Source organism: Miniopterus natalensis, chromosome 2 (genome assembly GCF_054644295.1).
Source record: "Miniopterus natalensis isolate mMinNat1 chromosome 2, mMinNat1.hap1, whole genome shotgun sequence".
Taxonomy (NCBI): Eukaryota; Metazoa; Chordata; class Mammalia; order Chiroptera; family Miniopteridae; genus Miniopterus; species Miniopterus natalensis.
The window spans coordinates 149,036,242-149,061,699 of NC_142082.1; the positions used below are offsets into that span (position 1 = coordinate 149,036,242).

Genomic DNA, 25,458 nt, shown 5'->3' on the forward strand with positions numbered 1-25,458 from the left:
TAGCAGTGCCTCTTTTGCTGGCAAGATCTGTTCAGTGACTGAAGCAGCATCTAAACAGAGTTGCTAACTATAGTCAATAACAACAAACAATACATTTTGCAACATCTTTGGACTCCTAATTAAACTTGATCTTAAGGTTCCAGGTTAATTATCTTTAGTTCTCTCTCTTGCAGCAAAGCAGGGCACTTTCAAAAATAAGTTAGATTTTTACAATATTTAAAATATTGTTTCAGAATTTAGTAGCATAGGATTGTTACAAAGAATACAGGAAAAAAACAGGCCACATTGAATATTTCCCATCTGCTGCAAACCTCTAACACGGCGGTTTTTAACCTGTATGCTGCAATAATTTTTAAAACAAGCCATACCTGACTATTTAGTCAGGGGCACTGATCTCTTTCCCCTTAGACTGTCAAATTAAAAAATGACAACAGCCAACACAATAATAGCCATCCTGTGTGAATGAATCAAAATTATACCCATTCTTTTGTCAGGCAAAATATATATATTTTTGGTGTGCCACAGAATTTTAATAATTAGTTTATGTGTGCCATGAGATGGAAAAGGTTGAAAATCACTACTCTAATTTAAGGATATTTGTTTATGTTGCATTCATTCACTCATTCATTCATTCATTCGACAATCAAGCATGTTGCCTTACGACTCCAGATAAACCGTCTTACAAAATTTCCAAGTGATCTAACATTACAGAGTTAGATAGAGTTAGTAGCTTAAAGCAGAGATGAAACATGATTCATTTGAAGAAAGTTATTTTTAAAGTTTACCCTTTCATCAGCTTACCTCCATGACCATACCTTCTGTGCCATGTAAACTCTAAAAATGAAAGAAAAAGGTTTTAATCCTAAAGCAGCTCTTTAAGTTGTGGTTTCAAACATTACTCAAATACTGAGATACTAGTTGATGAAATGAGATTACTGGCCCTTTACTATTAAGGTTAAAATGTTATTTATTATATTTGCATAATATATGTATATATGCATATAATTATATATGTGTGTATGATTTCTGTGGTTATATCAATGTCATTAAAATCCTTAAGAACTGATGAAATTATTATATTTTGGGGGTTCTTAAGCCATCATCGTAATAATTACTCCCCCAAATAAAACAGCATATTTTTACTTAATAATAAATAAGATAAAATAGATGTCCATTAGTTCATCGTTAAGCAATCAGCGGGGACTGACAAATGATAGGATACATTCTATGTTTTGAATTTGTTTAACTATAGCATTCTTAAAACTGCTTTGTTACTCTTAATGTGCCTGCACATATTTTGTAGATTATCTTAAAATTGTTTTTCATAAGACTGACCAGTCAGTAATAAAAATTAAATTATATTAATTTATAAATAAATAAATAAATAAGGTACAAGGGTAACAAATGCTAAAAACCAAGTACTAATTATTTTACTGCATTCTACTTTTATTTATGCTAATAAGGTTATTTAAATCTATTGTATCTGTATAGTGAAAATACTATATAATGGTGAGTTGTTAACTATCTTTTCCAAACCACATTAAATGATCTCAAGTTGAAATTGGCTATAGTAAGAATATTAACCCCCCAGGAATTTACAAATGCTACACAGCAGGGTGTATTTTTTTTTCCCCCTCTCAGAGATTCAGATTTTATACACTTATAGCACACTACTACATAAGACTGGCTAAATCTTATGAAATTTTCATTGAAAGTAAATTTAAAAAATAGGGTCAACCATAATATATATTCATTTACTTGTATGACCCAGTTGTTAAACGAAAATATTAATTCTAACTTTCTACACCAGATTAATGAAGTGAGCACACATATTGATTGTTTTGACATAATTTATGGAGCATATGCAAAGGATATTTCTTACCTGATAGACAGGTTGTAAAAGATAATATCACAAGGTGACTAACCAGCAGCCACATTTTCATCTTGTGTTTAGTAGAGGTCGGGTTCAATTTTCAAAAAAAGCTTTAGCTTTATGGCAGTTGGATAATATTAAACACCTGCATCAAGAAAAAAAAAGAGAAGGAAGGGGAAAAAAGGAAGGAAAAATGTTTGTCACTTGGGGTCAACAACGTTATCAATTTTATCTTCTTTTATATTCCTTGTTTGTAGAATATGTTTTTGTTTATTTAAACACATTTGTAAACCCCATGTTGAATGGAAAGAGCATATTCAGTCTCAGGATTTCAGCTGCGTCCTATACTGACACTGTATGACCATGAGCAAGTCAATCAATTGGTATATTTTAGTTTCTAATGGTTTAACAATTGAGTATAATATTACCTTTTCTATAAACTGCACAATTGTAACCATTTCAATATCATCATTTTGATTGAAAACTGACTTTATCTGAAGGGAAGGTAGGTACAAAGATTCAATTAAAGATTTGTTTGTATAAGAACTTTGTACAAACTCAGGCATTATACACTAGCATTACTTGTTGATAGTTTGTGGAAAATTTTTGCCAGAAATGCTAATTTTCAAAAAGCATATATTTTTGTTGATTTCAGAGAGAGGAAGGGAGAGGGAGAGAGAGAGAGAGAAACATCCATGATGAGAGAGGCATTGATCGGCGCCTCCTGCACGCCCCACACTGGAGACTGAGCCCGTAACCCAGGCATGTGTCCTGACCACGAATTAAACCGTGATCTCCTGGATCACAGGTCGATGCTCAACTGCTGAGCCATGCCAGCTGGCCAGAAATGCTAATTTTTAAGTGTTAAAATATATTGATTAACAATACAGTTGCTCCCCTTCGCCTCTTTCATTTATTCATTCCACAAAAAGAAAATTTTTGCTCCTCATGTGTCAGCAAGGGAGAATCTAGGATTTGTGGAGCCAAATCATTTAAAGTTGGAGAGCTGTCTTTAAGAAGAGGAAAACATTACTAATACAAACAAACCTACAAAACCGTGCAGCAGCCTAATTAGAATATCTTGCTTTTATAAATTTCCCCCCAACTTATGACCACATGATTACATTGGTGAGGCTTTACCCAGGGCCTTGGAATCACCTCACATAAGTGAGGAGCCCCACAACTTAAGCTTCATCAGTATTGTGGTAAACCTACCTGTGTGGATGGGCACAGAGACAAAGGAATCAAAAGAAAGACACAGTTTGTTTACCCTTAAGAAGTCCACAGATCAATGGGAAGACATATACGTTCACAAGTCAGTTGGATGAGATAGTTGTTTGGATCTACATACTATTAAACTTGAAAATATGTAAATCATTTTAATTAAAAGCAGTAGGTCTGACTTGTAAACTTTTACTTGTAAAATACATCATGGTGGGCATAGGTCTGACTGTGGTGGACAGGGCGTTATGGTGAAGGTACTGCACTCTTAGATTTGAGTGCCTTTGGTGGCTGCAGAACCCTGCTGCTTCTTACTAGAACTTGTTGGGAGCATCAATCTGAAAAAACATTAATTCATATTTTTAAGGCACACATAATAGCCTAGGAAAATCTCATGACACAGTGTTGGATATAAAATATAAATCAAGAGAAAGACTGAAAAGAATTCTGAAAAAAAAACACCTAATGCTATAATGTTCAATAGTATATGATAACATTTCAACATCTTTTATAATGCAAAAATAAAATGGTAATGACATGTTAAAGAAAAGTGTGAGATCTTACTATTTTTTCAATTGTGATGGATTTTAAGACCATAGTTATCCCACTCTACTCCTCACCCACCCACTCTACCCCAATTTGCCAAAGTCCTAGCATTAGCAGGGATGGTAAAAATATTCAGTGGTACTACATGGGCCAGGACAAACATCTTTTGGTGTATATATTTTTCTGAACTGAAAAATCATTTATTTAGAGAAAAAGTTGGGTTGAATTATTGGAGAAAACAGTGGAAATGGGTCAAATTAGCAATACAATATATTTTAAATATCTCTGCAAGAAACAATTTTTAAATGTCAGGATTAATTTATGATCAATTTCTTTTTCTTGGACATATGTGAGAAGGTGAGAACTATAAATTTATATAAATTGCTTTAGGTCTGTACTTTTAAATTTTAAATTAATTTTATTTCTTTTATTAAGGAGGAATAATCAGAGAAAAAAAGGGGAATTAAAGTGAAGAATAAAGAATAAAGAAAAATTCTTTCAGGAGGCAGGGAAATCAATTAAATCATCTACGAAAGGATTTTTAGTTTTTTACTTTGATGATGTATAGTTTCATTAGTATTTCAATATAGACCTAAGTGAAAATTACTGAAACCTGTATACATTGTTTATATCTTCTAAAGTTTCTCTTAAAAAATGTACATTTGAGTATTTTTTTGGCCTGTTGGTTCCTAATTCTTCTCATTGAGTTATGTTGACTAATTAAGATGACTTCTTAATGAGGAACAAGGTAGAAAAAGCAAACACATAAAAATATACCCAAATTGTTGTATTAAATTAAACAACTATTTTTGTAAAGATTAATTTAGGTAATATATTTACAAACACTTTGCAGATTAAAAGCATATGAAGTTTAATGTGGCACTATTAATAAACTATTATAATCTGAGAACTCAAAATAATTATAAATAATAATTTTAAATACAAAATATATTCAACTTTAGGGGCAAGGGATGCTGCTGCAGTTTTGAATGTAGAGAAAGCAGCATTAACCAGAGACAAAAATAAATATAATTACTGTTAGGGTATCCTTCATGTTTTTGATATTAATGAGTTATATAAGTTTTTAAGTCTTTAAGTTATATAAGTCTTTTTATCTCATTAACTTTACAGGCAGTTTGGAAAAGGAGAGTAGGTCTAAAGGAAGATTAGCTGTGTCCACACAGAGCAAGTGATTTCAAGAAACTAAAAATAAAATACAGAATAACTTCCTAGGTCAAGGACGTTATTTAACATTTCCTTCTCAAAAATGGGAATTAATGGCAATGCATAGTCAAAAGAGATCAGAAGCATGGATACATGGAACAGACTGACAGAGGTCAGAGGGGAGAGGAGAGGGGGGACTGGATGAAAGAAGGTGAAGAGATTAGCCAGAGAACAAATCTGCATAGCCCATGGACACAGACAACAATGTAGAGATGGCCAGAGGGAGGGGGTGTGGAGGTTGGGTGGGGGTGGGTAAAGGTGGGCAATGGGGGACATCTGTAGTAGTGACAACTACATTTTTAAAAAGAGACAGAGACCAGATCCTTTCCCAAGTTTGGCTCAACCATTCTTTAGCTTGCAACTTTGGGCAAGTTACCTCTGACTCTAATTTTTCCCATGTACAAAATGTGGAAAGAATGCTTAATTCATAACATTATGGCCAAATATATGTAGTAAAAATTTCTGAAGAATGTGTTGTTTTAAGCCTAGGAATAACTATACACACACCCAAGGAAAATACCCACTTTTTGAAAATGATTATAAATAGTATATCCAACAATAGAGTTATATCCTGCCCAACTAGCAGGTAGAGTGTAATGGTATTGACGCAACTGCTTTAGCCCATGAAAGACCCTTCCACTTGATTGTGTGTGAAGTATACATAAAAAACTTTCAAAACATTTCAGTAAATGTAACATTACCAGACTGTGAAGTATAATATTTGGAGGCTGCTCAGAGAAATAAAAATCTGAAGGTTTTTGAAGATGTGGATAGTAACTGAGTGCTGACAGCATAGCCTGCATTTTATAAACAACTGACAGCTCACATTTTTAGATAATTGGGTTTATAGTTAAATTAATTATTCATTTATTTTTTAAATGACATAATGCATACAGAGGAACTTAAAAATAGTGGAACCCCATTTGTGATATTTATAGCTCATGTTTTTCACAGGCTAATTTAAGCCCCTGAAGTCACACAAGACTATATTAATGAGATCATGTTTATTCATTGGAATAGTTTCGGGAAACCAACACTTTCAGGTGGCAGAATAAATAGAAAGTCGTACTTCTATTTTGTCCCACAGTTTAGGGATGTGTTTATAGTGTGGTTAGGTATCTCTTGAAATTTGAGAAAATATAAAAAGACCCTGCTGACTCCAAACTATTTCCCGCAAGTAACTGACAAGATGCCCATCTGACACCATCATTTTGCTTGAAATTAACAAATTAAGATGTTAATGGAAACTGGAGATAGTCATAATGAGCAAATCAGCAAATATGATTTCTTGATGATTTACAATTCCAGGAATTCCTGTTCCAGCCAGTGGCCAAGAGAGGGGGGGACTGTTTTGTCACGTAAGATTTAAAACCAAACATATATTTGCGGAATTCTACTCAAACTCTTCCCATCAGTGTATTAATAAGAATAAGTTTATTGCTCAAGGGTAAAGAAATATTTTATACTACATTGAATCACCAGAATCTAGAGCTAGATTTGGAAAAAACAAAGTGAAAAAACTCTGCTGCTCAAAAAATCAGAGGGATATTAAATGAAAAGTAAAACATTGCAGATGAGTTTCAGTAGGAGTTGGGGAAAAGTAATATGGAGTAGAACTGATCATCCCTCCTCCGCTATCAATGATTTACATGAAGGATCAGGATGAAGGGAAATTAAGGGAACCAGATAATGAATGGGAGGACTGAGGTAACCTCAGAAACATGGGAATAGCAAAGAAGCAATAACATGCAAGTGTTCTAAAATTTTTACAGATTACTAATCTATATAATATTTCCCCGATCCTGCCAAAACTCTGTGAGACTTTTAGAGATTAACTGAGTTATGGGAATCATATTGCCCAAAGACACATAGTTACTAACAGACCAGGTTTTGTCCTTCTCCAGACAGATTTAAATACCATATTTTTTATTATTTAATATTTTTAAAAGATATAATCTGTTCTTGCTCTAGATTATAAGAAAGGATATTTTGTAAATTCAATGATTAACATACCTTGCAATACACGAAGTCAGTTTCCCAAAATATGGTGTAGGGGCAACCTACATTAACAGTATTTGGTTGTGCTTGTTAACAGGATATTTTTCCCAGCAACTGCCAAGAATAATTAGTCTCTGGGGGAATAGCCCAAGTATCTGACTTTCAATCAAGCTTCCCAGGTAATTGGGAGGCATACTAAAGTTCAAGAACAATTGTATTAAGTGTGTTAAGTAAAGGTTGGAATATGTTCACCACTCATAGAGAGCATGCAAATGTGTTCTGAATTAAATAGGCCACATCTTTCGCCACTGCACTCTAAAAATCAGAAGACATGCAACGTTTAACAACCTGCCTCTTAAAATTATATCTGCACTGTACTTTTTTGGTGGCATTTTGTCTAGGCGAGAATTGAATGTTGCCTATGTCTACATCTGATTAACTTTATCATATCATAATGAACAAGGTGTTTTGACATAATGTTTTGACTAGTATCTGGAAGGTTTCCTACTTTTAAATGAGGCTCTCTTGTTGGATTATAATGACATGACTGAATATGCTTTTAACTTCTCTTATTGCCCAATCGTAGTTCAAAATGATCTGAGATAGCTGGGCCACTACAAAGAAATGAGCTTTGTGATAACTTCCCTGTGAATCATATCTAAAAACCCAAAGCAGTATTTAATAAGTCTTTCACAACAGAAAAAAATTCCCGTGCCAGCAAGACAGAGCTTTCAAACTCCTTTCCCTTTGCTCCCCCTCACCCCCTGCCGCCACCATAACACACAAAAGGACAAGACCTGGGAAGAAATGGTACCAGATTTTGAAACTCCCACTCAATTTACACTGAAAGTTTTAAAGACCTCCTGGGCCATAATCTCCCCTTTGTATGGCTCTGTTCCTCTGTGGAAGCGGCCATATCAAATCAAAAGACATTATTGCTCCTGTATGTCTGCTTTTTGAGTCTCCACTCTAAGCCATTCTCCCTAATGGGCCAGGATGTTAGCTGCTGCTCCTCTCTCTGCAGTACTGGTATGTCCTGCGGGTATAAGAGCAGGGATTTATTATACCTCGCCAATCTAAACGTACACAGAGCTTCTTACTGTCTTCCGACAAGAGACCCATCCGGAGGGGAGAAAAAGGTTGATAATCATGTAACTTCGATTAGCCGCTGTTCAGATCAAGAGAGAAACTAACCAGAAGGTACGGTCTTCCTGGAAGAGTATGAGGTAACCCTTGCCATTCTCTCTCTTAAATGACAGGGAAGACTGAGTCATTGTACTGATACAATGACCCTATATATCAGTGCAATGACTGTATGTCATTGTATTAACAATTAACTGATGAGTGATCCCTACTCAAGTAATTTACACCCTTATTCTTAGAAAGAGCATAAGAAAATTCTTTTTTAATGCACTTCAATTCCATTAAGACAATTCAAAAAGTTATTTTTGAAACACATATAACAGGATATAGTTGAATGTTTGTGCAATCTAATCAGACATAAGTCTGTATTACATGTTGTTCAAAGACCAAAAACAGTGTTTTCCTTGAAGAATATAAAATAAAATAATCATATAGATGTAGATGGATGGTAATTTCCTTTTTTTAACCCTCACCCCAGGATACTTTTTCCATTGCTTTTCAGAGAGAGTGGAAGGGAGATCGAGAATGAGAGAGAGAGAGAGAGACATCGATGTGAGAAAGATACATCGATTGGTTGCCTCTTACATGCACTCCGACCGGGGGCAGGGATCTGCAACCGAGGTAAGTGCCCTTGGCCAGAATCAAACCCAGGACCCTTCAGTCCTCGGGCCGACACTCTGACCACTGAGCCAAACTGGGTAAAGCTGGATCATAATTTTTATTTATTCATTGTTCATACACATATATGAAGTATTATCTACCAATTCGAGACATTTTTCAGCAGCAGCATAACTACTAGTAAATCAAAGATGTGCATTCAGTGAGGGCCCTTTTAGATTATAAGCTGCTCAACAGCAGATTGTCTCATTCATTTTCTATGCCCCATGTTGCCTAACATCATGCCTTCCACACTAAAGATACTCAATTAACACCTGCGGAATAAATTTATCGAGCAATTGCTAAAGCAAATCATGGGTCTATAGTTCACAGGCAAGTCCACCTATGCAGGAGGAAGGGGCAGAAGCGGACGCATAAAGCAGGAAAGTAAAGGTCAGTCCAGAGAACCCTGCCTACACTCACAGAAGCATTGGAGAAAGATGAATGGAGAGAGAAGTGAATCAGACTACGGGACCTTAAATGCCGTGCCTTGAACTTTTGGGTACTTCCTCAGGCAGTCAGTGAGTTTCCATTACTAAATTGTTCTACAAGAAAATATCATTATAATGTTTAATCATAAGTGCTTCCGTTGATGAATGTTCTGTTCTTCTGGCTCTTTTCAACGCTACATTAGAACAGAGAGTAGGAAACTCCCTAACTCCTGCATCCTGATGCTCTCACGGCAGCATCGAAGTTTCAGATTCATAGTGATAACATAGTCTTGTGCTGTACAGAGAACTTTACCCCTTTTTATTCAAATCTGTTCAAATATTAATTAAATTTACAATAGGGCAAGACTGGATACATCCCTCCATTTATATAAAATTACAGAACAAAGGCATGGATTATTTAAAAATTAAAATTGAAAAGGATTCTATAGCTTCTGATAATAATTTTATTCCCTCTTAATGTAATTATTTCTTTGTATCAAATCCAAGTCTTGTCAATCAGCAAACACTCACTGAGTACCAACTTTGTGAAAGACCCTACACAAGCCCCAGTCGGTAATAGAAGGAAATTCTCAAACTTCAGAAGCTTAGACTCTAGTTAGACACAAGCATCAGAGCAATCTCAATAGATCTACCTTTGATCCTTGCTACCAAGAGGAATCTTTGCCTCTGCATTCATTATTGTCATAAACGTGCATCCAAATATCTGAAGTTTAGTAAATAATATGAAATTCAATGTTATCTTCAGGAAATTTAACTCTCTTATCTCTGCCTAAATTTTATTCATGATACACCATCATTTCATAATTCATTCAACAAATATCTATTGAGTATCTATCTATTTTATGTTAGACATTATTTCAGATTATAGAAATAAAAAGTCAATTAAAAAGTCCTTAGCTTTGCCTAACTGGTGTGGCTCAGCAGTTGAGCATTGACCTATGATCCAGGAGATTGTGGTTCAATTCCTGGGTTGCAGGCTCAATCCCCAGTGGGGGGCGTGCAGAAGGCAGCCAGTCAATGATTCTCTCATCATTGATGTTTCTATCTCCCTCTCCCTTCCTCTCTCTGAAATCAATAAAAATATAAATTTTTTAAAAAGTCCTTAGCTTAGTAAAATTAGGCTACTCATGTTTCATCATCTCCCTGTTTGCAAACCAGGCTCTGTGTAGAAGCTTAAGGATTACACAGTAATCTTCATATGTACCAGTGATGTAGTTACTATTATGAGCCTCAGTTTATGTATGAGAAAACAAAAATCTCTCATATATTTCAAGATCAAGATCAAGCTTTATTTTTAAAAAAGGTACCCTCTGCCTTGGCCAGTATGGCTCAGTTGGTTGGAGCGTTGTCCTGTGCACCAGAAGGTTGTGGGTTTGATTTCCAATCAGGGCACATACCCAGGTTGTGGGTTCCATCCCCACTCAGGGCCATACTGGAGGCAACTCACATCGATGTTTCTCTCTCTTTCTCTCCCTTCCTCCCTCTCTAAAACCATTTTTTCTAAAAAGCCCCCATCTGATAATCTCCTCCTATGAGATCTTCTCCCTTGTCTAAAATCTTGAGCAGTGTCTGAATTACTCATTAATACCTTATTATGATGTTTTTTCTTATCTTTCAAATGAGTGCCATGCCCAGCTGAATATAGGGGCACTTGTTTAGAAAACAATTTGAAGACAACTTCAGAGGTTGAGAAAATAATATTTTGGAATAGCAGTTTCTTTGCCAAATTTTGGTATTTCTGATAGGTCTTGGTGGCTTATGAAGATAAGAAGAACAGAATATCTAACTTTGAAACTGTGCTGGATATATGGCATTTTAGAATTTTGTATTATAAAAAAAAGTGGCAACAAGAGTGTGGACAAAGTAAGGTCTCATTCATATGGCAAGTTCATTTTGGGCATTTTATTTCAGCATCTGTCAGACAGAAATTAAAATATGTAATTGTGATAATTATATGAAAAATGTACACAAGACACCTGTATGAGTTTTCTTCACCCCTAACAAGATCCGGAGTTATTAAGGAAAAAGAGCATGCCTTATACATACCTTCATATTCCTACTAAGGTTTAAATACTTTGCATAGAGCGTGTGATCAACAAATATATGTGTGTACATGTGTGTATGTATGTGTATATTTAATGCCACAGAATGTTTAGATGTCATAGAAGGAAAGTGAGAATTAAAATAAAAAGTACCACACCTAAGAATGGCTATGCAAATGTCTCCATCTGGAACTCTTAAAGCACAAGAATCACTATAGTCAACACTGCTTTGAGGATAATTCCATGCATTTCTACAATTAGAAGGAATGATATGAAAGTGTCCCACTTATAACACCTAATGAGTTGTCTAATGCAATGCAGTTGCTAATACAGTTTGAAATGCAGATATGTAAAATCAGTAATTTACTTATCAAATTTAGAAATAGTTATAGAGGCAATTTTATTTATTTAAAAATATGTGTCTATCGTGTTGTACATTGTGCTAGGTCCTAGAGATTCCACAATCCCAAGATATATGGTGCTCAGCTTCAAGGAGGAAATGGACCTGTGAGAAATGAACATTAACTGGAAGTAGGAGATAAGGGAAAGGGAGGAGTTCAGGGATGCGCCCTTACCCCTTGGTTTGCCCATAGAAGTGGAAGAAGCTGCCATTTGGCTTTGGTGAGAAGGTGAGTTGACCAAGAATTTAGTTCTGAATGTGTTAAATTTGAGTTGCCAATCAGACATCAAAGTGGAGATACCAAGAAGACATTTGACTAAATGAGAACAGCATTTGGAGGCAAGATAGGAGATTGAAATAGGTATTTGAAAGCAATCTGCCTAGAGATAATATTTGAAGCACAATAGAGGTAGAAGCTTCTAGCCATTTTTTTATGCAATGGAGAAATGAAAGGAAGATAAAAGGAGCAGAAATACAAACCTGAAATAATTTTTTCCCTCATCATGGCCCTCTCAGTAAGGGAAGAAAGCAGTAACAGCTGTACCTATTGGCAGGAGCCCTGTAGCAATTTGCTCTCTTGCCAGAATTATTTACTTTCTTTATGAGTTTAGAAGAAATATTTTTGGCTTTTGTTCCAAAGTTTTTTCTAAGGTAAATTAGTGTGTGTGTTTTTAATTGCTTCCTGGTGTTTTAAAGATTTTAGAAATATCACGACTACAGTTTCAGTTTCTTAAAGATCTTAGAAACTCACAGATTTCAGAATGTAAAAATTTGTACTCTCTTAAGATTGAGTCTCACATAAGGTTTGCTACGGCTATTAAAAAACTTTTAGTCTTATTCAATAAAGTATCAGTGTTGAGTTCAATATGTCCATATTTCTGCCCCTAAATCTTAAATTATCATAGACATTTTAAGTAATTTTTATTTAGCTTGAAAATTTAACTCCTTACATGACTATGCAGAATGATATAATGCTGTTCACAGTGAAGATGAAAAGGAAGGTTTTGCAATTAACTAGAAAACTTCAGGCAAAAGAAAATATTATTACTTGAATTATCTAAGTGATCATGCCTTATTTATATTTGATCTATATATAGGAAATCTTAATACTAATTACCAGAATATTCCTGCTTAGTATTTTTGGTATCTTACTAAGTAATTTTTTTGTATCAGTAGAAAATATATCCTATTAGATATATTATGCTTCCAACCCCATCATGTTGGTGTCGACTCACCTTCAGTTGTATTCATTTCTGAGTTCCATTTGTTTGATTAGTGTGTTTTGAATTTCTGGGAAGGAGAATTTGTAGTTATTTACACTCTGTTTACCTAAACTTCTTTACTCACAGTGTTGCAGCAGAAACAAAAAGCACCATGTGTTTCCCTTTATATTTCTTTTAAAATTCATTATGTAATGAAATGTTGGCAAATTGCCTCATACTTGGGTCTTTTAGAAAGTGAAAAATTTCAGGTTGCAAATCTGTTGTCCTTATAGATAGAAGTGGACTTCCATTTAAGAAACTAAGAGTATACAGATGTTGAGTAAGTTATGTCTCTAAAAGTGATTAGCATTTCTGTCAAAGAACAATATCTTAACTAAATAGTATTATTCCTAATATACACACTGGAAGTTTTTTGATTATTATAGATACTCATCCTCAGGTCTTCCTCAAAAATGCCAATGGTATTGATTATTTAGTTATGGTTCTGTCATCTCTTGTTGGTGTGTCTCCTTTTTTGGGAAGGATTCCATTTTGTGTTCTGCAATTAATATTTTATTTTTTATTAGAGTAAGTATCTAATACAGCCTTTCACTGAAAAATTCTACCTTTGCTGGTACACAATGTATTGCTGAAGATGAAAAACTCCCCTGAGTCTGGACAGGCCTGATGCAAAGAAGCAACTTCTCAGTAGTAAATCTTTGTTTAACCTTATCAGCCAGCTGGTTACTTAGCCTCAATTAAGCTACATAAGGGAGATAAACTCCTTCTTTAATGTGGTAAAATGAACACAACATAATATTTACCATTTTAACATGTACATTTCAGGGGCATTAACAACACTCACATTGTTGTGTAAACATCACCACTGTTCATCTCCAGAACATTTTCATTTTCCCAAAGTGAAATTAGAGCATTTTTAATATTGGAAATATGATCATGGTTGTCCTCCTTCAGTGATGACCCACTGAATTTAAAAAATAACAATAAATTCACCAACTTGAGCCACACGGTTCTGCCTAATCTAGTTCCTGTTTGCCTACCATGTTTGTCACCTAACTCATGCATTTCTCAAGCTGCAACCTTCATGTATTTGCTATAGAGAGGCTTTCCCTGGATGCCCAGCTGAACTCAGGCTTGCCTGTTGCCCTTTCATGGTGCCCAGTGCCTTTCCTTCACGGCAAGGATTGCACTTTATGATTCTAAATGATGAATGCCTAACTCCACCATTGGTCCATAAGCTTCAAAAGGGAAAGCCCAGGCCCAACCTGCGTGGCTCAGTGGTTGAGTGTTGACCTAGGATCCAGGAGAAATGGAGGTTCAATTCCTGGTCAGGGCACATGCCCGGGTTGCGGCTTTGATCCCCAGTGGGGGCGTGCGGGAGGCAGCAGATCAATGACTCTCTCTCCCTCTCCCTTCCCCGGTCTGAAATCAATAATATATATATATTTTTAAAAGGAAAGCTCAGAATCCACTATAATGTGTAGTACACAGAAAATGCTTAATAAACATTTTTTAAATACCTAAATGTATAAACTAAAAAATGTCTTGAAAGTTGAAATTATTTCATTGACCTAAGAAAACAACATAGTCACCTAATATCTACACAACACATAAAGGAATAAGTTGAAGAGACTGAAAAGAGAAGTAATGGTACCAATTGCCTTTTTCTTTTCTTCAGTCACATTTTAAATATACTAGTAATTGTTTAACTGTCCTAGTAACTTTGTTTTGTTCTAAACCACGCATAACATCTACTATCTTGTCTCTTCCTCTTCACAGCATGGTCTAAAATCCACCTAATGAAAGGCAGTGATTCTAATTACAGGTCTAGCTAGTTCGCACCAACCCTTTAAAGAATTGACCTCCTACTATAAAGACATTAAGTGAGCAGAGAGAAAGTGAAGTCCCTAAGGTAGCAGCTTGAACACTTCGCAAAGACTACCTCAAGAAGGAATTTTTCAATGCTTTAAACTCTTACGGCTCCAGCCAAAATACTTTCAAGGGAATGACGGGCCCCATGGAGCAAACACCTGCTGGCTCAGGCCTGCACACCCACTGGCATGGTACTGTGGAGTGAACCGAGGTGCAGTTCAGGTGACACTGATTCTTTGTCCACAGGAGTGTCCCTCCTGTGAATGTTTTCCCCTACATGATACACCAAGGAAGGTAGCCTCTTCTCTAGACTGCATCTCTCACGCTGCTCAACCTTGTTTTGTATCTTGAGAGACACCCAGGTTGTTAGGCTCTTATTGTCTCAACTGAACTTAGAAAGTGCTCTTGTAGTCGCTATGCCAAACCCCAAGAAAGTACTGCTGTCTTCCCTGCCAATCAGGCCATTTTATTGGAGAAAATACTCTCTACCTCTTTCTTGGTTTCAGCAATAGAAATGTGAAAAGAATAATTGCTTGCAAAAGAAAAAACACACAAACACAAATGTTTTCTTTTTGTTAATCACATTCCTTTAAAATCATAATGTAGAGTCTAGAAGCACAAGTTAATGATCGCAAACCAAAAGCCATTTTTTATCTGTATTTCTTACAAAACTTAGGTAACTAATCTGTGATTACAGACTTGAATTATGTCTTCAATATTGTCATTTTACTCTCAAAATATTTTTTTTTAATTTAAACAAATGTATGTTTAAAGAGTCCTTTTTTGTTTTTAATGCGTAGGTTTTATTTTACTATATTTCTATGGAGAATTAGTAACTGAGTTTTGAGCATGCAGAGAATTTAAATACAGAGCCCTGGTCCGGTGGCTCAGTTGGTTGGAGCATCACCCCATGCACCAAAAGTTTGTGGGTTTGATCCTGGTCAGGGCACATACCTAGGTTTCAGGTTCGATCCCCTGCAGGGCGGGTATGGAGGCAACAGATTGATGTTTTTCTCTCTCACATCAATGTTTCTCTCTCTCTCTCCTTCTTCTCACTCTAAAAATCAATAAAAACATATCCTTAGGTGAGGATTAATATATATATATATATATATATATATATATATATATATATATATATATATATATATATGTATATGTATATATATAATATAAATTTTCATGGAAAATATTTTTCCATACAAAAATTTCTATGGAAAATTATTTCTATGGAAAATTAGCAACTGAGTTTTGAGAATGTGATAATTTTTAAAATATATACACATAAGGAAACTGAAAGCATTATCACAGTTGCTTCTACATTTAAAAAGGCTATAACAGAGAATAAGAACAAATTACAATCATCACAAATTAAAATCGATCAGGATATAAATAAGGCTGCAACTTATTGTTATAAATTAAGATTAATGGTTCTTAACCCTTTATCAGTCCTCTGATTATCTAAATAATGTAAACCGTCACACAGATACCATGTTAAGGCCAGGGGATTAGATTTGAAGTTCTGTGAGGACAGGGTCCATGGCTTTGCTGCCTGTTGGTTTATCCCAAGTGCTTTCCACAGTATCTGAAACATGGAAAACACCCACGAGTATTTGTTTAATGAATTTAGCACTGCTCTAGAGCCTGAGGCAAATATAGTCCAAATGGAGTGAAAATCAGATTTAAAGCAATTAGGGGAAAAGTAAGCAAAACTACTATTTGCACACAATGTGATTATATACCAGAATAGCAAAGAAAATTAATTTAAATGAAATACTAGAATTAAAAGAGTTCAGTAAAGTGATTAAGCAGAATGTAAATATAAACCAAAGAATGGTGTTATTCTTTAATAATAACTAATTCAAAATAAGAGAAATAAATCCCTAATTTATAACATTAAGAAATATAATTACCAAGTAAAACTCTTAATAGTGTATAAAAACCTATGAATATTTATTAAGAGAGATCTAAAAGAAGCATTGAAAATTTGAAGAAGTAGGTCATTTCCTCTGAACTTGACAGAATAAGTCTCAATATTAGAGAATAAAATGGATGACAGGACATTAAAGACATTTGAGACGAACAATAGCTAAGGCTGCTACTATCACACTTACCACCAACCACTCCAAATACATTTAATTTTCATTTGGTCCTCATAGTAAATCTCTCGAGGTAAATGCTTTAAAGGTCTCTCTTTTAGAGATAGAGAAATGAAAACACAAAGTTGTGAAGCAGTTTACCCAAGGTCACGTAGTTAATTAACTTGGACACCGGGATTCACACACAGGCAGTCCAGCTCTAGAGTCCATGTGCTTAAATACTGTGCCAAATTGTTTCCCAAGGCTCATGAAATGAGAAAAATCCTAGCAGGTAGAAAATCATAATATAAAACCCCATAAAGTGTGATGCTCTTCTGAGAATAAACAGATTCAATAATAGGTAACATTTCCTGAGCATTTACAATATGCCAAGCACCTGAGATTGTATCATGTCACTTACCTCTTACAATAACTCTGTGATATAGGCTATTGTCGTGTGTTCATTTCAGGGATGACACACTGAAGCATATAGATTAAGCATTTTGCCCAAGACAGTGGTGCTAGTAAATAGTGGGACTGAGATTTAAACCCTGGCTTACGTTTACATTGCTTACATTCTCTGTTTTTAAAAGTGCTAATAAATAAAAATCTAAAATATGACTTAAAAAAGGCACTGAGGCAGCTGGATAGCCATTGGAAAAGTCAATACATATTCTAATCTCACTTTACACATCAACATAAACTCAGATGAATTAAAGGCTAAAATATAAAATTCACATCCACTCAAAAAGCTAACATAAAAAGGAAATAAATATACCAATCCCTGATAGAGGAAAAAGAAAAAATAATCTTTAAATTCCATATATTAAAATTTATGAACAAATTTAAAAGTCAAAATATAAACTGGGGGAAAGATTCAAAAAGATTACAGACATAGTTACAAGGAGCTCACAGCAACAGACGTGAAAAAAATATTAAGGTTGCAATAGACAGATAAAAGACATGATTAGATACTTACATAAAAAATTAAATATGAATTACTAATAAATAAATAATTTAAAAAATACTCTGTATATTTTATGTGATTAAAATTTTAGTGTTAAAATTGATAACACTCAATTTTGGTATGGATGCAATGATTGATATTTTCCTATGTTGCTACAAGAGGTTGTAACTAAGACCATCTTAAAAAATAATTTATTAATATATATTAAGGGTTTTAAAAGAATTAAGATATTTAGATACAGTGATCCTTTATAGAGAAATCTATTCTAATAAAGCAATTGTCTTATTTCCATTCCTTTTATTAGAACAGTATAATGAAGTATTAGGAAGGCTATAAAATTATGCTTGCAAGTGTTTTATAGTAATCAGAATCAGAATTAGAAAAAGCTTATAGTATAATATTATGTGAAAAGCAGGACTAATTATAGAGCATGAACTCAAAAAAAAAAAAAAGGTATAAAAAGACTCTCAATCAAACAGAAGACAGTAAAAGAGAAAAAAAAAGAATAGAAACAAGGCGGGTAGTAAAAAAATATATAATAAGATTTTAGAAATACATCGAGATACTTAAGAAATTACAATAACTATGAAGGAATAAAACTAATTCCATGCTAAAAGGCAGGGAATGTACAAAAAAACCCAAAACCCAACAACAACAAAAAACCACCCTCCAACACCCTTGAAAACCCTAAGCTAACATGTACTACGTATTTAGAAGAAATAAAATTGAAGAAATAACCAACATGTCATTTCTGTGTGATGGCATAATGAATGATCTTTATCTTCATTACATTTTCTCTATATCCAAATTTTTCTGTGATGGATACATTACTTCAACAATCAGAAAATTTTTATTAAAGCAAAAGTTAAAATGGCTTTATTTTTGTTTATGTGTATTTCTTTTAAAAGTGATTGTTTTGTTAATATATCATTATAAGCTTACAATTTTATTCTTATTCAAATAAAAAAAAGAATACCTGGCAGTTTTGGTGCAACATAAATAAACCAAAACTATTTCCAAAATGAAGCAATTTAAGTGAACCTATAACAAAGTCCCTCTGGATACAGTTTTAATAGGTTATTTTTCTGTGTTTTAAATCAGAAATTGCTACCACTACGATTTTTTGTTATGAGATGGGAGACAGCTCTTCAGGGGTTTTCATCTTCACATTGTGTTTCCTAGCAACACTCTTAAAGCCAGACTGTTATTTTTCAGTCAGTCACTCTTAACTGTAGTGAATGCTTAAAAATCTCTCTTTCGTCCTGTGAATAAACAATGTGAATTAGGCTACAAGGCAGTTGCAAAGGGAGAAAAAGAATATCAGTTCTATAGTCACTAGAATTTGCTTGATCACTCTGTAATACTATGATGCCTATGCTTTAAGTTTGGGAGAATACATGTGCTTTTTTTCAGTCATAGTTACATGATTTCAGCTACACATTTATTTGTCAATGATTTGAAAAAGCACTGACACCATAGCTTTATCATTGTTACTTTCTCAGCACCAGAGATAATTAGCAACTGATTCTAAAGAATATATTTAATTTTTTTAAAAATCAGCCTACTCATTAGATCATTCATTCTCTAGAATAACTGAATGAAAGATGATCCTCAGGAATATCTTAAATATACTAACTTATACATAGATTTGCTATAATACGTCAAGTGTAAAGTTCAAATACTAAAACAGTGAAGCACCCAAAATGAAAACTCATTGCTTCATATATTAAAAGAAATAAATCATTTATAAATATCTGCATTTTATTATAAACTATTTTACTTATACTAAACATAAAATATGTTAAATTCAAAGCATTTCCAAAGAAGATTGTTTGTGCATTTGTGTTCGTATTTATATTACCTGTACTACATGGGCCTATTGAAGATGAATATTGTTTAGAGCGCTAATGTACAATTAAATGTGACACAGTTCCTAAGGGGTGAGCAACAGGAGAAAAAGGTTCAGATGAGATTGTTTCCTTTGAAAGGAATAGTTCCTATTGTTGCCTTTGAAAGGACTAGTTCCTATTGAAACAACTAGTTCCTACAAGGAAGAGAGGATCTAGAATAAAGTCCACATCACTGTTTTCTGTGTGGCACATTCCAGACAGTTTATAGAGAACTCTCTACAGGGGTGAATCAGAAACTGAAAAGCATCTGGGACACTCTTATCATTTATTTTCACTCTTCACATCTTTAGATTTGTCTACTTTTATTGTTGTTGATGAGATATAGTTTTCTTGTATGTAACAGTCTTTGAATTAAAATAAGATTCAAGTATACTGATGAGGTTTATTTAACTCATGTGTCTAAATAATCAGAATGAATCACCAATAGAGTTTCAAGTATTTCAAAATGCTTGTTAGTTCCACTTGTTCTGTATATATTATTCCATGTGTCTATTGTATTGACACTTACTTGCTTCTTTTGTTGCCTGACCCAATTAAAATCAAGGTTAACTCTTAGAAAATTGAGAGGTGACCCAGATTTATTGTAGATAATTCTTGCTCCACATCTGTGTATCTTTCCTGCTCCTGAGCCCCTTTCTCTCACCACCTGCTGCTTATTGTAATGAAGCTCCATCCTCTAGCCCTTCATTTCTCCCTCCCCTACAAACACAAAGATGTTCTCTGAACATTTATAGTAAGTTATAAGTTACATGAATGCACTTCACATATTTAAAAACAGCACTTTGCAAAGGGGGCAAAATAGTCTAGACAGAATATACAAAAAGCAAGTCAATTTACTCTCCAACAACAAATCCTTATATGTAAAATTAATTCTATCAGATTTTACTTTCTAATCAGACTCCATTAACCAGAACTCAAACTGGGAAATATTTGGCCAAGATGGTATATACTAATCACCTACTTAATTAAGATCTACATGAGTAAATACAATAGTCTTTTTACATACAATGTTACAGAACTAGCAGCTGTGAAACTCTTACATTATCTATTTTTGATTTCCTGATTACTATTAGGAAGTAGTGACATATTTTTATATGTCAAGGACCATAGCCATGATTCACAAAATAGGGGTCTTATGAGGTGCTTTAAGTTTCTGGAGTGAAACTCGACCACATTATTTCTCAGACCTAAATACTTATCAAATTGGTCTCTTAGGTATTTATTTTGGTGTAGTATTGCCATGCAAAAATGACTGAGATTTAAGGATGTTATAATTTTAAAACATTTGGGAACCTCTGGGCCATAATATAACTATAAACCATATATAACTATAAAAATACCTGCTATTGAAATAGTTAGTAGATCACCAAGGTCATCATCATCATCACCATTATCACCACCATCAACAGTTAGGGAATCAATCACCAAGTTCTACCAAGTCATACAGTACTTCAAAAAATTTGCTCGTTGCTATCGCCTTTTTCATTCCAATTTATACAGCTTCAACTAATAGGATTTATAGCAATAGTATTTGGTCTTCCTGTCTCTAGGCTTTTTTTTTTTTTCCTGCAACCTATTCTAAATACTATTATCATACCACATTGTGGAGTAAACATTTGAGTTCATGAGGGCACCAAAAATAATCCATTTTGCATTCATTCTTTCTCAGTCATACAAAAAAAACGTCCTCTGGGAAACAACCCTTCCTTACTTCTCATTTATGTGGATGTGAGGGACGGTGCATAAATTCTACGTTCAGCGAGTCATAATATTGAATTACTGAATTATTTCATTCACAGGAGATGCGGTTCAAGAATAGGCTTATAATCTACCCCTGGCAAATCTGTATAATTCCATCTTTTTCGTCACAATAATTGTCTCAGAGATGAGTTCATGACTCTAGAACTTTTAAGCATTAAATACAATAACTTTATTCAGGAGTTAACACATCCTCTCTCTTGCCCACTGGACTTACTCTTAGGAGGACATTGGCCTAAACTGAAGGAAAGCACCATATGGAGCCTGAGAATGAGAACAGTAAAGAATACAAACCAGTTCTTAATTACAGCACCCGTGACCCCAGGCCATGCCGGAAGCCCTAGTTACCTGCGACCTTTTAGTGACCTGTGCCAGGCAAACCCTTCCTCCTTCAGCCAGCTCTGGCTGTTATCTTTCACTGTGTCATTTACTCACTTAAAAGGAACGGGGTTTTTTTTTTTTTTGCCCATAGAACCAATTGCACATATCCTGGCTAGTGATTAAAATCTTTTTCAAAACTTTTACTTCTCTTAACGTTTAAACACAAATCTATTTGTACCCTACATCCTAGCCAAAGCAATTTACCACTGCTATGCCCTGAAAACTCAATAGCTTTGCTGCGCTCAGTAAGCATATTTCACATCCACTTACTCAGAAAAAAATGCTGTCCTGCTTCCTCTTGAAACTTACCTAACCTAAAAAAAACAGCAAATGGGAATCCTCCTTATAAAAGACTCCCTGAATCATAGATCTCACAATGACCTTTCGACCTTTGATATCTAATTGATTCTAGATTTGTGATACTCAACAAATACTTGTTAAATGAAAAAAATATATACTTTTAGTATATATCAGCTAAATTACTTTCTTTTTCTTTATTGCTATCCTGTCTTACCTCTCTACTTCATATTTACTGTATTTATAAATACTTACTGCCCCAAGTAAATTTGCTCTAAGGAAAATACTGCATTACACTACCTTGTATTCCTTACAGCAATCAACTGCAAACTCCCTGGATCACAGGTATTTTATTACAGATATTTTTATAACCTATATTCAGCTTATTTGATGATAATGTTATTTAATTTCATATAGCATACTATTATCACTAAGGATTTCTTGCATCTAAAGAGTTAACTATATATTTTTTCCTTGTTACAAATCAGTAAATGCCCAACAAGTGAACAAGCTATAAAGTTGCACTCAAGGTAAGTCACACTATATGTAGGATTGATTGTAATGAAAAATGTATGTATCTCTATGGCCCTCTCATCCTTCCTCATTCTAGAGGACTGTATTTTCCTGCTGTACAGACTGGAATCAAGAACAAGACTACAGGCTGACGAATCTCAGAGGGAAGGTGGGCGTGGGGGGCTGGGTGGGGAGAGATTAACCTAAGAACTTAGATGCATATTGTATAACCCAAGGACACAGACGATAGTGTGGTAAAGGCCTATGGGGGGCTCGGATGCGGGATGGAGGGGATCAATGGGGGGGGGGAAGGGCCATCTGTAATACTTTCAAAGATAAAGATAAATTTAAGAAAAAAAAAAAAAAAAAAGAGCAAGACTGAGGGGATTTTCTTATTCCAGTCTTCAGTTAGTTTCTCAATTCCCCTCCTTGCTTTCTGACACATATGTCTTGTTATTTTGTGGTGTTAACACTAGTCCCTCCCTCAATTTTAAACTTCTCACTTCTTTCCTACTTTCTTTCTCTTGTTTCTAATCTATGCCATTTTGACTCATGTTCCATAAGAAGAAGAGAAGGGAAAAAGGAGAAGAGAACCACTCTGGGCGCAGCATAAAATTCTTAAATTTATTTCTTTTTTGAAAATCCCATATATGATATTTCTTTGAACAGCAGAAAGGATCTTTTTTATTTCCTCAGGATGTTTGATTAAGCTAACAGATTCCAGAGAACATATATCAGAGAAATGGATGTTACTTTATTGTAGGAGGGATATAGGAAAATATTTTGGAGAAATAGTAAATACAATACTGCTTAGATGATTACTCCCGCAAAAGAGATGTTGATGAATGTTCTATAAGGAAAGATCAAAACATTCTGTATGTATAACACTTGATAAATGATTTAATATATGTAATTAAGGTAATCATAATGCGTCAACATCTCAACTTGAAAATCCATGACATTAATTTAGTTCTGCACATGAGCCAACTCCAAGGCACAGCTTAGTTATTAATCAATCTCTGAATAAACCAAGGCTAGATGATCTGATTGCACTGTCCTTCAGACTCCCCAGTGATGTTTACTTTATTTTCATGATATTATTAATTTTAGAGTACAAAAATTAATCCAAAACACCTCATAGGAAGCTAAACAGTGTGAAAAAATCTCATTAACAGATAAAAAGTTCATTAAACATGTCAACTTTAAAAAGACTAAAATAATCTCTTCCTTTGAAAAGAAACATTTTTTTAATATGCTCAGGTTTCTCACTTTAATTCTGTCACAAAGAAAAATTTCTACAGTGGAAACCAATGTTCTATTAAAATTAATAAAATTTAAAGAATTATTGCAAGATATCATGGGTGCATTTGTTAACTATCCATGAGTCTATTCAACTGAGCATCCCACTTTGGGTGTTAATCTAGAACAGTTACAAAGTGAACAATACCAATAAGAACAAAATTAACTTTAAACTTTTGTGTGGATAATACTGAGTAAATATGACCAAAGTAGGAGAATTCAATTTAAATGTTATGCTAACAATTATAATGGCGCACTGAAAGACAGTGAGGGAAAATATGTCAAGTGGTTCTGATGTCACAAAACAAGAACATTCACATCTGCAATTTTTTTTGGTGAAATTCTGTTCTTAGAGCAACTCAAAGCTAAGTGATTAATGCGATAGAAAATAAAGACACCTTGAATTTTTAGGTTTTAAAACATATAGAGACAAATCGTTCAAATAGGCTATATTTTAGAGAAAAATAATGCACAGAGGCAAACATGTTAGACTTAGCAGTTCCTTTATAAAATGTACTTAAACTCCAGAAAATGAAACCATCATAAAGTTCTATCAGAAGTTTGTTAAAACAGGAAAATCATATGTGTCCTACAGGTATATAAATTATGCTTCTGTCTTGAAGAAGTAGAGAACTCTCTGGTAGCAGCAGGTGGAAAAAAAGAAAAGCTAATAATAGAAATATGTTCACAACATATATATCCTGTAGTAGGAAATGTTTTGGCATAGAAATAAACATTAAAATATTTTAATAACTATAATGGATTTTTAATTTCTGTGAAAATAATATCGCCCTTACTAGAGCATTATGCTGTATTTTTGTTTGGCTATAGTGTCCTAAAAATAATTTAGGATGAAGTTGGCCATATTTATGGCCCAGTCAAATTTCTGATAAAGAAGACACATGCAAAGGGATTAAGAAATACAAACTGGCAGTTACATAATAGTCACAGGGATTTAAAGTACAGCACAGGGAATATAGTCTACAATATTGTAATAACTATGTATGGTGGCAGGTGTGTACTTAAAATATTAGAAAACCTTAAATAGTAAGTTCTGTTTTTTGCTAAATAATGTTAGCAATATTTAACCTGTGGCTATTTCATGTTTTCCAAGGTCACAGAAATAATATCTGTAGTCAAAATTAAAAATAAAATATTTGTGGTAAAAATCATTAGTAAAGTAAAAAGAAATAATTTCACCCTGAGACAGACACTGACTTTTACCTTCAAGTGTGAGCAAAGAGAGTGGTGTTAGTGAATTAACAAAATTTCCTTAAAGATCAAAAGTTAAGGTGTCTGCTTCCACTCCTTCTATGCAAAGTTATACTTGAGTGTTGTGTTTAAGTTCAGAAAAATAAATATAAAAGAAGGGAAGAAAGCTGTCATTGTACATAAACAATATGACTCACATAGAAAATCTAAAGTAAATATTATAAATTATAACTAATAATATAATAATTTTATCATATAAGATTTATTATAAAAAATAGTTGCAGTCCTATAAACAAGTAGCAAATAGTTAAAATGCAGTTAAAAATAGTCACATTAGCAAAACAAAAACCCAGATATTTAGAAAAAAATTTCACAAAAATGGTGTGAAAACT

General features: G+C 34.0%; 1 protein-coding gene across 1 annotated transcript in view; it reads right to left on the reverse strand.

Moving 5' to 3' along the window:
- LOC107528192 (contactin-1) overlaps nucleotides 1-25,458 on the reverse strand; it is a 139,197-nt gene that overhangs the window by 59,433 nt on the left and 54,306 nt on the right. Inside the window, exons 2-3 of the mRNA XM_087813935.1 lie at nucleotides 1,883-2,018; nucleotides 802-834 (exon numbers count right to left, since the gene is read on the reverse strand). Of these exons, the coding sequence (XP_087670061.1) occupies nucleotides 802-834; nucleotides 1,883-1,943 (94 nt within the window). The 5' untranslated portion in view covers nucleotides 1,944-2,018. The remainder of the gene's footprint in view (nucleotides 1-801; nucleotides 835-1,882; nucleotides 2,019-25,458) is intronic.